Here is a 14,984-nt window from a genome sequence, read left to right on the forward strand (position 1 = left end):
ACCGGGTGCTCCAATACCGGACAGTAGCAGAAAGAACAGGGCGAGACTGTTGTGGCTGTGGTCGTTGATGATCTTCCGGGCTTCCTGTAGTCCATGGTAAATTCCTTTGTTTTGGTGATGTTGAGGGAGAGGTTGTTGCCCTGGCACCCTTCTGACAGGGCTCTTACCTCCTCAATGTAGGCTTTCTCATCACTGTCTGGAATAAGGTGTTCTTGTTGTCCAGGGGAGATAAAGCAGTGTGCAGTGCGATCTATAGATTAGATTAGATTAGATTAAACTTTATTGTCATTGTGCAGAGTACAAGTACAGAGACAACGAAATGCAGTTAGTGTCTAACCAGAAGTGCAAAAAAGCAGAAATGTGCAGTGTGAACAGTATATACAGGTAGTGCAGTATATGCGCAGTATAGTAGTGCAGTATAGTATAAGTAGTGCAGTCTAAGCAGTATATGAATTAGCAGTAGGATTATAGCAGAATAAATAGAATGCAGTATGAACAGTGTAAGCAGCATATGAGCTATATAGGCAATGCAGTATAAGCAGTATATATGTATTAATAGTAACATTAGAGTAAATAGCAGAATAAATATGGAATGCCGTATGAACAGTATAAACAGGTATGTACAGATATGTGCAGAGTATTAACAGTAGTATTAAAAAGAAAAATATAAGGATATGTGCATCACATGTAGGGTAGAGTAGTGCAATTGTCCGGGGGGGGGGGGGGGGGGGATGTTGGCAGGTTGTCACCTAGGTGCAGAGTTGGAGTTCAGTGGGGTGACAGCCACAGGGAAGAAGCTTCCTCTGAACCTGCTGGTTCGGGTGCGGAGAGACCTGTAGCGGAGTGGGGTGAACAGTCTATGGTTTGGGTGAGAAGTGTCCTTGACGATGCTGCGCGCCTTACGCAAGCATCGTTTGCCCTGGACAGCCTCAATGGAGGGGAGTGAGGAACCGGTGATGCGTTGGGCAGTTTTCACCACCCTCTCTCTATCGATCTGTTTGGGCAATATGCAAATTGCATTGTGTCAGGTAATGTGGAGTTGATATGGGCCTTGACCAGCCTCTCAAAGCACTGTGTGATGACAGATGTGAATGCCACGGGGTGAGTTACCAGGAACAGTGGTGGTCACCTTAAAACTGGTGATGACTACACACTGGACAGGGAAAGGTTGAATATGTCTGTAAAGGTTGTTGCCAGCTGGTCAGCACACATCTGTACCCATACAAGTATCCACATATGAAAAAAGGTAACAAGAAAATGATCCTGTATGATTTTATGGGATCTTCAAAAAATACAGCTGCAAACTAAAGCCTCCTGGCTGAAAACTTGTTTTTGAATATCACTGCAACAACATGAAATTAAAAAAATTAAGCAATGTTTGGATAATTTCCCTAGCATTACAAGCATTAGCAGTACAATTATTAAAATGACTATCAGACATCGCTTTTTTTCTTAAATGCACCTTAAGATGCAAAAAACAGGAACTTTAACTGACACAATTGTAAACATTTGTACACCTCTATAAGAACATTCTGAAATGTCTTATTTGTTAAAATAATATTTGTGCAGGAGCTATTGAAAAATATGCCTCCAGGTGGACAAAATGTGATTTCTTTCGAAGATAATTTTAAAGTCTATAGAAAGTTCAATAGAAAATACCTTTAGCTGGGCAACTAAACCATCAAAATATTTAGAAGAAAAAAAGTAATGAAAATAAAATGCCCTGATTTATGGCTTATAGTGAGGCTAAGGGCACATATCTTTGATCATATTCTTATAGTGTGCCTGCTAAAGTGTTAACTGGAGTAAGCATACTCCTAGTAAGACATGTGGAGTATTCCTTTACTGAGTTTTACTGGTGGTTTGCACATGCCTGTTTATGGAACAGCCTGATCTGTTAGGCATGACTATTAAACTGATATTTTTAGATAAATATGAAGTACTTATGGATAGGGACTGCAGACTGATTTAGAAAAGGACTTCACATCATTGAACTGTTTAGACTTTATGGAAAAAACAAATGAATTACAGGTCAAAACCCAGATTGTTTAGCAGAGCACAAAAGGCTAACCCTAACCCTATGTTTTCAAATGAGGTGTATTGTATAGTTATTACCTTATAGACTGTACTCTGTGGACTGGAAACACAGAACATTACTCAGATTTAACATTATTTAATTGTTTTCATATCCATTTGGGTTAAAATAACAAATATTATTTAACAGTTTACAGAAATACTCAGCATTCCCTGAAGCACTCTTGATCAAGTATTTTTAGAATGCACTGTAATTAGCCAATGAGATGTATTGCCAAGCCCCGCTAGCACCATTTAGTACCAGGGAGTCACCAGACATTATCCCTGGTTACCTCATACATTGATAGTAAATACTGAGTAAGTGCAATCTTAAACAAGCCTAAAAAATAGTGTTACCAATTTTCTTTACTTGAGTACAAACACACTTCATTCCCCAAAGGCCATCTTGCCGTGGTTCTTGCTCCACACCTCACAGAGACAGTGGCGATGTACATTTTCATTCAGTACAATGCATCATAGGACATATATTGTCAGTATAGGCTATAGTGTGGTTTGATCACTGGTTTTTGTGTTTTGTCACTTACTGCTTCCCACTCCAAGGCCAGAGGCACCTCTTTGGGGCAAGGTCAGCTGGACAGTAATAAGGTACAAGGTCTCTCAAAATCTCTGTAAATAAAAGAGTCTGCTGAAGAACTTGTTAGACAGTGGTCCATGCATGACCGCTCCCTATGATGTTTCTTCATGGTGTTGCTACTGCCTCAGTACGGCTTGCCCCCAATGGCAGTCAGGATCTCCTGACGCTCCTCAGCGGCGGGCATGTCAGGCTTCACGCCGTTCTGTCTCCTCTGCACCATGACGTTGTGCTGAAAGAAGAACAACCGTCACCAGTGTTAATTCCACAGGTCGACTAGCTAGCAGTGATGTGATGAGTGGTGGGAGAAAAGGTGACAATATATTGAGGGAGAGGAGACATAAGTAAATCTTTGAAGAGACGCCTTTTGAATTTATTTTCTCAACATCTTGGGAGAGTTTCACAAAAAACGTTTAGAAAATTCAGAACTCTCCAAAGACCCAAAACTAAAGCAAACCTAAAATTCAAAGGCAAGATGCATCTGTTCCATACTGTAGCCGATCCGACGTCAACTCATACCGCTTCATCACAGCTGAATTGAGTAAATCAGCTCACTGCTCATTTATATCATGCTGATAAGCACAAGGGAGGAACACTGATACAGCACCAAAGTAATGCGGCAAGCTATTCATTTTTGGAGCCGCTGTTCACTGCTGCCCCATTCTCTACCATTCTAAACTTCTGCAGGGGGAGTCAATTACATTAAACCTTGCGCTTATTTTTTCACAATTTTAGCCTAATCATTCTAAAGACTGACCCAATCTGACAGGTAGTCTACATATTGATTGATTAAGTTTACATGCTTACCACCCTTCCCTCTCTACATAACAGCAGCTCTGTTAAGCAGATTTAATTGAAGTTGAAATGTACATTTTCACAGAAGTTGTGATATCTCTGAAGAGTTACAGAGTTTCCCCGAGCAAATTCTGTTCCTGGAAATTACAGCAGGGCAATTCCACGGTAACAGAATGATCCTGGGACTAAATGTTTCACTTTCAAACATATGCCAAACAAAAACCCTTGAGAGCAAACGTTAACAAACTATGCCACTCTATGCACAAGGATAACTCCTAACAATTTCAACTGAAAATAAAAAACACATTTACTTTAAGAACTGTGCAGCTTCAAAGTTCGGTTTCAGAATGACCCTAAAATCTCCCAGGGCTTTTCATGTAATCACGTTTCCCCAAAACTCTTAAATTAGTTCTCCAAATTAAGATTCAAATATGTCTGCAGAAAGAGTGGGTTGTTAGCTATCATATGTGTAAGTGAGCTAGGGCTGGGTGATATGGCCAAAAAAATCATATGGCGATTATTTTGCTAGATATTGCAATTTCACTTGCGATATGATAAACAAACACATAGGTCAACAGTCAACACCTCACAATTCCTTGTGACATAGTTAAAAGCACACGTTCAGTTGGCCAACCACCAGGAGGCCTCGTTGAGCATGATGGATATGTTTACATTGCAAGAGTATTGTACTGTAGCTTGCTGCATGAGTTGTTTCAAACGCGCTGCGTTTTGTACAGTATCATAGCCTCGGTAAGCTAAAAAGTTTGGTCAGCTTGTATACAGTAGCTTAACTTTAAGGTGGTGATAAGAGCTGTAAAGGACGTTTGAAAAGAGAATGGTTGTTGCGCCGTATGTATATGCATATGCACTATGCGCTGCGTTTTGAGCCATAGCCTCAGTAGGTTAAAAAAAAGTTTGGTGTAGCTTGTATAGCTTAACTTTATCTTCAATTTTGGATTGGATATCCAACAAATTTATTCAGCCCAAGACACCGGCAGTCGCCACTTGTATCAATAAAAGAATCACTGACAGTTTTGTGTGGTGATAATTTTTTTGTATTTACTGTCTTATTGACATTTTCTCAAATACTGCTGACAAATAATTTTTCCAATTTGTGTATACATTGTATTGGACACATGTGATGTGTGTAAAATACCTTTTTGAAGGTTGTACTCATTATAATAAGATAGCTTTTCACAATCGCTTGCTTGATCATTTCAGATTAACAATCAAAGCAGAGCAGTTGAGGTATAGTTACAATGGGATGGGGAGGGAGAGAGGACTCGCTCACAGTCACAATCAAGCAAGAGAGCGGGAGAGGGAGGAGGATACAGCAGAGAGTGTCCAAAACCAGGGGTGCATTTTTTTTTTTTTGCAGTGGTGCATTTTTTATGTCGGTGCGCTCCTCCAACCACCAAAAAAATGTAAACTAAAAAAATAGATCCCATATATTGATAGAACGCACGTTCAGTGTCTATTCGATTTAGTCGTAAATGTAGTTAAAACATTTCTTGTTTCAAAGCTTTCCCTAAGCAAGGGAGTACTGAGCAAAGACAGTGTCTCTAAATGATCTGCATGTCTTTACAAATTAAAAAAAACAACTGAAATGTTGTGAATGGCATTGCACAGTGACGTAACCTTCTTGAGACTTGAAGTAAGTACTCACTTCCTCTGGTCAGCATATGCCTTATTGGTACTGTTGGTGCTTCAGAGACAATGGCCATATTCAAATGTTCATACCGCGACCTATTTGGTAGCCGTTTTGCACTATGCGAAATGTACCGAAATTGAGCTATGATGTCATACTAGATTTGCCTTTCCATGCACTATTTTGGAAGTTCCTTCTGATTTTAGTCCCATAATTCAATGGAGCAGGTAGGGGTGTAGGGAAATTTAACCAATTGCCATGAACAACATGGTTGAGCTACAGATGACAGGTACTCAGTATGAATGAGGTGTAGTGTAGTATGCTGAAATGTGTCACTTACTGCATACATTTTACTGAGCAGTAGGCTCTAAATACGAAACAGCAGCATGATCTTTCGGACACAGCCTATGTTGTGTCATTGTTGCCATGAGATTGAATCCAACCTCAGGCAGACAAAATTCAGTTACACAAATACTCACCCAGTACTTTCTGCAGTTTTTGTATCTCAGAAAATATGCAGAACACATGTTCTTGTTATAGTTATTGGCATCCAAACATTTCTGAGAGCCATCACTTTCCTGGAAAAGAGCAATGGCAAATCAGTATTACATCAATGACATTAATGTTGAAAAATCATACACATTAAATAAAGTCCAATGCGACAGTATCTTATGATATCTCACCATTTGGCCTATAATATAAATGTACAGAAAAAGCTTACTTCAATGCATGGATTAATATCTTGATTCCGGAGTTTGTGCGTTGTTTGATCCATTTTCATCTGTTTTTGAAAAGAATCCATAACATACCTTTGAGTTAAGTTGATACAAAATATAAATCTCTTGCACTACAGTTCTTAGTCTCTACTGAAAGAAAATTCATAGGAAACAAAAAATGTAAAGGGAACAACATTAAGGACTACTCAATGAGTCATGCAGGGGCGGGGTTACAGGGGAATTTTGATTTCACTTCTGCCACCCCCTAGGTTTCGCTGAAATTACTCCACTGCCTAGCTTGGTAGCTACATTAGATAGCTAGCTATGTTACAACCTAGAAGCAACAACTTTGCTGCCAATAGAATCTACTCTGTCCATTTAAAAAAATCAACATTGGCCAGCCAATAAGAAATAGAACAACTTTATTTTTCCAGGAAGGGAACTTCGGTTGTAATTGCCAGCAATGAAATGACAAATATATTTAAAGTCGAAAAGTACCTTGCTTTCATCAGGCATTTATGATGAAAACAAAATTGTCTTAGTATTAAGACAATTTTGTTTTCATCATAAATGCCTGACGCAGTATTTACTTTCAGCTGTGCGGAATATTATCTTATAAGTGTAATTTGTCTATATGCTCATGGGGGTGAGGGGCAGTGCGCTCTGCATGCATAGTGGGTGCGTGTGGCTGGGAAAGACAACGCTAAACAATCGCACATGCGGCATTGAAAAGGAGGAAAGAGAAGGAGGGAAACCGCAAGTGTTGATGCTGGCCGTCCCCAGCTTGTTGATAAAAAGGATGCCAGAACTGAAATCTGGCATTACTTTGCTTATAGAGCCAATGATGGCGGCGAGCCGACCGAAATCACAAAGCCTATTTGTAAAAGATGTTTCAAGGCCATGCAGTCAAAGGGAGGAAACACGTTACATTTAGCCAAGCATCTTTCCAATAGGCATCCCGACCTCTTCAAGGAGTTCAAATCACGACAGGTCAGCGAAAAGGTCTGATTGCAAAGGATGAAAATACAAATTTCCATGTTCTGTTATTTAATAGGATATTATTTTGCTTCGCCTGTTTTTTTGGTTGCCGTGGTATCGTTTAAAAATCGAAATCGTGATAGTGAAGCTGGTATTGGTATCAAAGTCAAAAGGTTGGTATCGTGACAACACTACAATAGAACAACAGTAAAAGTGAATTTGATAGTCTTTAGTCTAATAAAAATGTACGAAAAATATTTTCTTTATCTGCTAATGCGGTTTGTGTCCCAAGATGTGCTGTTTCATTCATTAGTCTACCTGATGTTGGCACAAATTTGCTAAGGGCTCTCCTAGCTTTAAAATGAAGGGACCTCAGTCTTCGTCCTGATGGCAAGGCTTCAAAGGAGTTGAGGGAGAGTTGAGGGAAGAGCCATTATGCGTTCTCCTTTCTTGATTGTCCACTTCTCATACAGATGTTTTGGGGTCCTTTGTGGTTTCCCAATGATCTTGGTTCCCTGTTGTGTCACCCTCTCCAGCTTTATTTGCTTGAAGTTGTTTAGAGAGCCAAACCAAGCCGTTAGACAGAAGGTCAGTACGGATTCGATGAAGCAGGTGTAAAATGCTTGCAGTACTGACTGGTTGACATCCAGTTTCCTTAGCTTGTGGTGGAACAGCCTTGACTGACACTTGGCATGCACACATTGACAATTGGCTCCAAAGGTCAGTTTACTGTCTATGATGGTACCCAGATACAGTTAGGTCCATATATATTTGGACTCTGACACAATTTTAGTTATTTTAGCTGTTTAACAAAACATATTGAAGTTACAGTTATATAATGAATATGGGCTTAATGTGGACTTAATGTGCAGACTCTCAGCTTTAATTGAGGGTATTCACATCTAAAGTCGAGGAAGGGTTTAGGAATTACAGCTCTTTGATATGTATTCCCCTCTTTTTCAAGGGACCAAAAGTAATTGGACAATTGACTCAAAAGCAGTTTCATGGACAGGTGTGGGCTATTCCTTTGTTATTTCTTTATCAATTCAGCAGGTAAAAGGTCTGAGTTGATTCCAAGTGTGGCATTTGCATTTGGAAGCTGTTGCTGTGAACGCACAACATGCGGTCAAAGGAGTTCACAATGCAAGTGAAACAGGCCATCCTTACATCCTGCAAAAACAAAAAAAAATCCATCAGAGAGATAGCAGCAACATTAGGAGTGGCCAAATCAACAGTTTGGTACATTCTGAGAGAAAAAGAACGCACTGGTGAGCTCGGCAACACAAAAAGGCCTGAATGTCCACAGAAGACAACAGTGGTGGATGATCGCAGGATCCTTCACATGGTAAAGAAAAACCCCTTCACAACATCTAGCCAAGTGAAGAACACTCTCCAGGAGGTAGGCATATCATTATCCAAGTCTATCATAAAGAGAAGACTTCACATACAGAGTGTTCACCACAAGGTGCAAACCATTCATAAGCCTCAAGAATAGAAAGGCCAGATTAGACTTTGCCAAAAAAAATCTAAAAAAGCCAGCCCCAGCATTCTTGATGAAACTAAGATCAACCTGTTCCAGCATGATGGGAAGAAAAAAGTATGAAGAAGGCTTGGAACTGCTCATGGTCCGAAGCATACTACATCATCTATAAAACACAGTGGAGGCAGTGTGATGGCATGGGCATGCATGGCTTCCAATGGCACTGGGTCACTAGTGTTTATTGATGATGTGACAGAAGACAGAAGCAGCCAGATTAAGTGTTTATGGATATATACTGTCTGCTCAGATTCAGGCAAATTCAGCAAAGTTGATTGTCGATCTGTACTGTGAAGCACCGTCCAATGACTCAAAACATACTGCGAAAGCAACCCAGGGGTTTAAGGCAAAGAAGTATTCTGCATTAGCTGAGTCAATCACCTGATCTCAACCTGATCGAGCATGCATTTCACTTGCTGAAGATTCTAAAGGCAGATGAAGATGCTAAAGGCAGAAAGACCCACGAACAAACAACAACTGAAGACAGCTGCAGTAAAGGCCTGGCAAAGCATCACAAAGAAGGAAACCCAGCATTTGGTGATGACCATGGGTTCCAGATTTCAGGCAGTCACTGCCTGCAAAGGATTCTCGACAAAAAAATGTTAATTTGTCCAATTACATTTGAGCCCCTGAAAATAGGGGACTGTGTATAAAAATGGTTGCAATTCCTAAAGGTTTCATACGATATTTTTGTTCAACCCCTTGAATTAAAGCTGAAAGTCTGCACTTCAATTGCATCTCGATTGTGGTGGTGTACAGAGCCAAAATTCTGAAAATTGTGTCACTATTTTTCTGGACCTAACTGAATTTATACTTCTCCAATCTTTCTATTGCTTTGGCTCCACTTCCTTCGTCTTCTCCACATTCAGGTCCAGGAAATTTGCCTTAGACCATTGGAACTGCATGACAAACTGGAGCTTGTCCTCAGAGTTGGAGGTGTCTACAATCACAGTATTTGATGAAGGTAGTCTCAGGACAGTTGCTCCGACATTCATCTGTGGTGTAAAGTGTGAACAACACAGCAGAGACCACCAAGCTTTGTGGTGAGCCAGTGGACATGGTCTTGGTGGTATTGCCTTTGTATCAAACCTACTGAGGCCTGTCTGTCAGGAAGGACCCATAGGATGATATGAGGGTTGAGGTCCATGATCAGCAGTTTCCGGGCCATCAAATGCAGTTGGATTATGTTGGATTAACGCACTGGAGAAATCTACAAACACCAGTCTGGTGTATAATTTTGGTGTTTCCAGATGGGACTGGGCAAGGTGAAGCATTGACAGTAGAGCATCATCGACTCCTCTCTTCTGTTGGTAGGTGAACTGTAGCGGGTCTGCTATGCTCTGCACACTCTGCTGGATCTGGGGAAGCACCAGGCACTCAAATCACTTCATAATGACAGGTGTCAATGCCACAGGGCATTGACACATGTTGGGTTGGTCTTCTTTGGCACAGGGGAGATGATAGATGACTTCCATAGAGCTGGCACTGTGTGCTCCTTGAGTGAGTGATTGAATAAATCACAGAAGACCTGAGCCAGTTGATTGTCACAGGATTGCAGTTCATGATTGCTCATGTTGTCTGGACCAATGCCTTTATTCAGTTTCACCCTTTTTAGCACGCATCCTCCACCTGTAGCACAATACTGCTGCTCTCCTCAGTTAATGACCAGATGGATCGTATGTTATTTAATTATTTTCTGCTTTGAAATCATGTTGATCAAATCTGCTGTAAAAGATGTTAAAAGTATCAGCAAACTGACTACAATGTTCCTTAGACTCCAGAGTCATTCTGCTTAGTTGCTATGCCTGAGAGGATGATACTTTCCAAGTATCTCTCATCTGCCCCCCCTTGAAACAGATTTTCAACTTTCTCTTTGTATGCTGTCTTTGCATCCTTCATTTGTCTATTCAGCTTGACCTGGATTTGTTTTGACTGCTCTCTCCTGATTGGAAGGCTCTCTTTTCCTATTTAGTGTTGTTTTGAGCTCCTTTGTTATCCAGGGCTTGTTATTTGAGAACACCTTCTTTGATGGAACACAAATGAATATAGTCAGTCACTGCCTCTACAGTGTCATCCAGTGTGGCAACGTCACCATCCCATTGCTTGACAGTTTTAGATACAACTCCTCTAAAGTTTGGTTTTATCAGATGAGTTAAGGTGTATAGCATTATGATCTGCTGTGCTCAGGGGTGGCTTTTGATGGATTTATATGCATTTATGTTACCATAGCACAAGTCGATCGTTGTGCTTCCTCTTGTAGCACACGTTATATACTGATGGTATAATGGCAGGGATTTGTAGAGTATACAACTGTTCACTTCACCTAAAATGAACAATGGTGATTGAGGAGATTTTGATTCCAGGTGTTTCACACAATACAATAATATCATTGTTGTTATTGGCTGAGGGTGGAACATAGACAAGGATCAAAATGAGCTGTCCAAACTCATGCGGTAGATATTTAGGTTTGAATTACAGGGTAAGCAACTCCACATCTGCAGAGCAATGCGTCTCTCAGATGACAGCTGTCCTACTCCATGCTTTGTTGACATATGCGCAAACTCCACCTCCATGTATTTTCCCACTAGTTGCAGAGTCTCTATGTAGTTGGTATGGAGCATCGAACCCCTCCAGATAAAGTTCAGTCTGCAATAGTGTCATCCAACCACATCTGTTAAGCAGATAATGCTAGCGTCCCTGTATGCCCATTGGAATTCCACATTGGCGTGAAGTTCGTCCAATTTATTTCTAAGGGATCTGACTAGCGAGAACTATCAGGAGCGGCAGACATCCCTGTTTTCCACTCAGCCTCTTCAGTCGCTGTCTCATTCCTCCTGTATGTCCTCTCTTCCTTTTCTTCCCTGATGGCCTTTTGAACTGGCAAAGAATGATGGTGGTAACTTTGTTTCTGCAGATCTAGCAGACATTCCCGTGTGTATGTTATGGATGTGTCTCCATGGCTAACCCTAACCCTAAACAATATTAGCCAGACTAAGATTTTTTGATAATATCATAAAAAATAGCAGTAGCAGCGCCTTCAAAAATATCCATCTTCTTCTGTGTCTTTTAATAGACATATCCATGCAGAACAATACAAAACGTATGTTTTTGTATGTTTGAAAAAATGTCAGAACAATCCGAGATGGTGGGTGTCGAAGTCCTCTTTTGTCCGTTAATTTGACATGGAATGACCTAGAAGGTAAACCATGCATTTTGACTAAGGACAACACACAATTTAGGCAACCCCTCTCAAAAAATAAGAGTTCTAAGAGTTCATTACTATGAGGTTAAAGTAGAGATTCTCAGCTTTAATTCTATGTTTTTCAGATTGGTTTCACCATGTAGAAATTACAACCCTTTTTATACATAGTCCCCCTATTTCAGGGCACCAAATGTATTGGAAATTTGGCCCCTGGTAAGATGGCTGACCTTTGGTGTCATCGATTATGGAATGTCTCTTACTGTTCCATCCTCCATGAGCACAGCACAGTACAGTAAACTAAGCGACTTGCAGAGTATGTGACAAAGAACTTTTGAGCTTTTAAAATTATTATTCAACAGCTGTAGCCTAAAGCCAAGGGTCATACACATAGTTACACACAGAAGAAAATAGCTAAGACCAACATTACAGTTTTAACAGCTCGAACATAAAAACGTAAAATGAACTTGTATATACAATTTCCCGCAACTTCTTTGGTTATAGTTGTAGAAAGTAGCTCATTGTTGAATTAAATAATGACATGTTAATGACCTTCATTCATGAATGGGTTAGCTAACGGCGCGAGCCTGCAGGGGGTTTACCTTGACGGTTTCTGCTCACCACTCTGATATGCGCGGAACAGTTGCTTGCTTGTCAGTGACTTGCTTGTTTTGAATCGTTTGGTAACTATATTTTTATCCAACACGCGACAACGCAGATAGGCTGTTTAATTCTTCACAAATCAGGATCCGAGTGTTTGAAAAGGTCATGCTTCGAGTCAAAACGAAATTCTCATGACTTCAGTTCAGCGGGAGGCACACTTACTTCTTCCTTGGCGTTAATCACTAAACGATCTAGCTAACTTGAATGTTGCAAATGGCTATGACTCCCTCATGTCAGATGAACGTCATTTAACAACATCGCACACGAAGATCATCCACACGTCTACGGATAATTGACAGCAAACCTGACCAACGGGACATTAGGAGAGACGACAACTGCTGACTGTTCAGTAAACTGACACTTATATAATCCAATAGGACGACTGTAATGACATCCTTCGCGCACATATTGTTATAAATAAAACTAAAACGAAGTCAATGCGATTGACAGTATCACTAGCGAGTACAAAAATTGAGCATTATTAAAAGGCACTATCAATGACTTTGAAAAATTAAAGTGACAGGACATTACACAAATCAAAAACAAGAAGAGGGAAGGACGCAGAATGGGCGTGGCTAAAATGTATGTTTGGTTGCATCGCAGCGCATACACAATGGCTGCTGGAAAGAGGGGAAAGCAAACAATTTTCAGGCCCGCCGCGTCTAGCAAAAAATATGAGAAAAAAATTATTAAAAATTCAGAAAATAGTTGAAAGTCAAGAAAAACTCCGTGGAAAGGATGTTAAGTCACCTGGGGTGAGTTTGACGTAAATGTAATAAATTGTAAATGAGTTCTTGAATTAAAATATCGGGGTTATTCAAATTATGAGAGAGGGGTGAGCTAGGGAAAGTTTGTGTTAATCAGCACCCAGTTTGGGACCTCAGAGGAAACCAAAGGAAGACATAAATATGAAGAAAATTTAAATAAATAGTGTCATTTGTGTTTATCATGTTACGTTGCATGGTAAGAATTGTCAACAAGCATGGGAAACAGTAGAGTAGAGAAAAGTTGTGAAAACTTCTATCATTTTGGTTAGTTTAAGTTTTTCCTGAATATAATAACAACAGTGCTGCGAGGACATCCGACGGGAACACACGCGCACTTAGAAATAATAAAAAATGTTTGAAATGTATTCTGTGGTGATTCAGTTTACATTTTTCCTCACATGTACATCAGAAACCACTGTAAACATCGTATTATCGTTTGAAGCGTGTTTGCATTTCCGAAAGTGCATTAAACACGAAATTGCATATGTGCATTCATTGTGATTTTATTAACCATATATCATGTCATGTTTTCATACAGATTACAGGCACTGAACATGTCTCTCACTAAATCTGAGATGATATACAACTTTGACTTAGTTTTGATAGACAACTAGGCAATATCGAAGTGAAGAAGTTGTTTGTCAATACCATAAACAACCAAAATGGAGGGAGAACTACGGGCAAAGTAATTAGGCGATGCTAAACATTTGATAGACCTGAACACATGCACAATTTGTTTAGTGCAGCGTTATTATGCTAATTAACATGTATGGTGGTACGTGCTGCCCTGCTGTGTGTTATCATATCAACATCACGTTGACTTCGATATGAATATTAAAAGGGTAATATTGTGGATGTTTGTTATGATAATTAGATGACACATAATGGTTAGCAGCATTGCACTATGCCTTACTGTAGACTACCTGTTGAGTGTCGTGTAAGAAGTAATTCCCATGGTATTGTTAGCTGTAGCAATATACCTCTGCGTTCATCTGCATGGTGTGCTCATCGAAGCCTGCACGAGGAGCCTATAGCAACATTTGACGTTTTAGTCATTTTTGGCAACATAGCAAAACCTTGGTGATTACCTATTTACAGGCCAGTAGGTTATGTGTTGAATGGCAGGATGATTACATCGTGGTTTTGAAGTGGATGCCTTGCTCCCAAGTTGGTTTCACATGGGAACGAGAAGTTTTGCATCTTAAAGAGACAGGCTATCCGGTGCCTTTCGTTCTTAAACTGATTCAGCATTCACATGTAGCTTCTCAGATACTGCTCGTGGATCCATATGCTTTCTTTGCATATGAAACCTTGAATTGAATGCTAATTGTGCATAATGTTATAGCCTACATTCTGGCATGTAGCTATATACTGAAATGTTTGCAAATCATTTCATACGTATACTCAAATTCTTGATCTCAGGCTACTTTTACTTATTCCATTGTTATAAATTACCTGATTTGGCTATATGTATATGGAGATATATGACTACTGTTGACATCAAATATATTCTTCCCCAGGTTAGGCCTACTGGCTTTTAACTAAAGATATAACATAATGCATTGTCTTTAGAAAACTTTGCACCAAATGATAAAACTTTCCAGTTTCTCTCTGTCATTGTTTATGTGTAACTGAGCCAACACAATATATATATATTTAAACACTTGTTTTCTTGCAACTTTTATGAAACATAGTTTGGAGAATGAATGTGCGAAATTGAAAAACTATCAAAAGTATATTTGATTACACAAGCTGTGTTATGTCATGTTGCTTTTTATGTACTCTTTTCCAATCTTTTCCATTGGTTTATATTGTATCTGAAGGCATACTACTCACCAAAATGGTGATATACAGTATATGCACAAGTTGTGTGATTTTATTTTACTTCCCTAATCCAATATCTTATTTCTCTCCAAGTGTAAAAAAAAAAAAAGATTATTATTTGATTCTACTTGGTGATTATTACAGATTAAGTTGTAAGATGCCTCTTTCAAGGCAGATGCCCCTTGTGTTGTC

General features: G+C 39.7%; 1 protein-coding gene across 3 annotated transcripts; it reads right to left on the bottom strand.

Moving 5' to 3' along the window:
• Positions 1-2,157: 2,157 nt before the first annotated feature.
• On the bottom strand, positions 2,158-12,418 carry chchd7 (coiled-coil-helix-coiled-coil-helix domain containing 7). Of its 3 annotated transcripts, XM_083682706.1 has the most exons (5): positions 12,141-12,418; positions 7,121-7,972; positions 5,830-5,889; positions 5,588-5,686; positions 2,158-2,897 (listed from the first exon to the last, which is right to left on the bottom strand). In XM_083682706.1, exons 3-5 carry the CDS (start codon positions 5,887-5,889, stop codon positions 2,793-2,795), a joined length of 264 nt encoding a protein of 87 aa, XP_083538832.1. In that variant the 5' UTR covers positions 7,121-7,972; positions 12,141-12,418; the 3' UTR covers positions 2,158-2,792. The 3 variants fall into 3 exon arrangements, with proteins under 3 accessions (XP_083538832.1, XP_083538831.1, XP_083538833.1); XM_083682705.1 differs by lacking the exon at positions 7,121-7,972; XM_083682707.1 differs by lacking the exon at positions 7,121-7,972 and having other exon boundaries at positions 12,364-12,407.
• Between the last annotated feature and the right edge of the window lie 2,566 nt (positions 12,419-14,984).

Source organism: Argentina silus, assembly GCF_951799395.1.
Source record: "Argentina silus genome assembly, chromosome: 1".
Classification (NCBI taxonomy): Eukaryota; Metazoa; Chordata; class Actinopteri; order Argentiniformes; family Argentinidae; genus Argentina; species Argentina silus.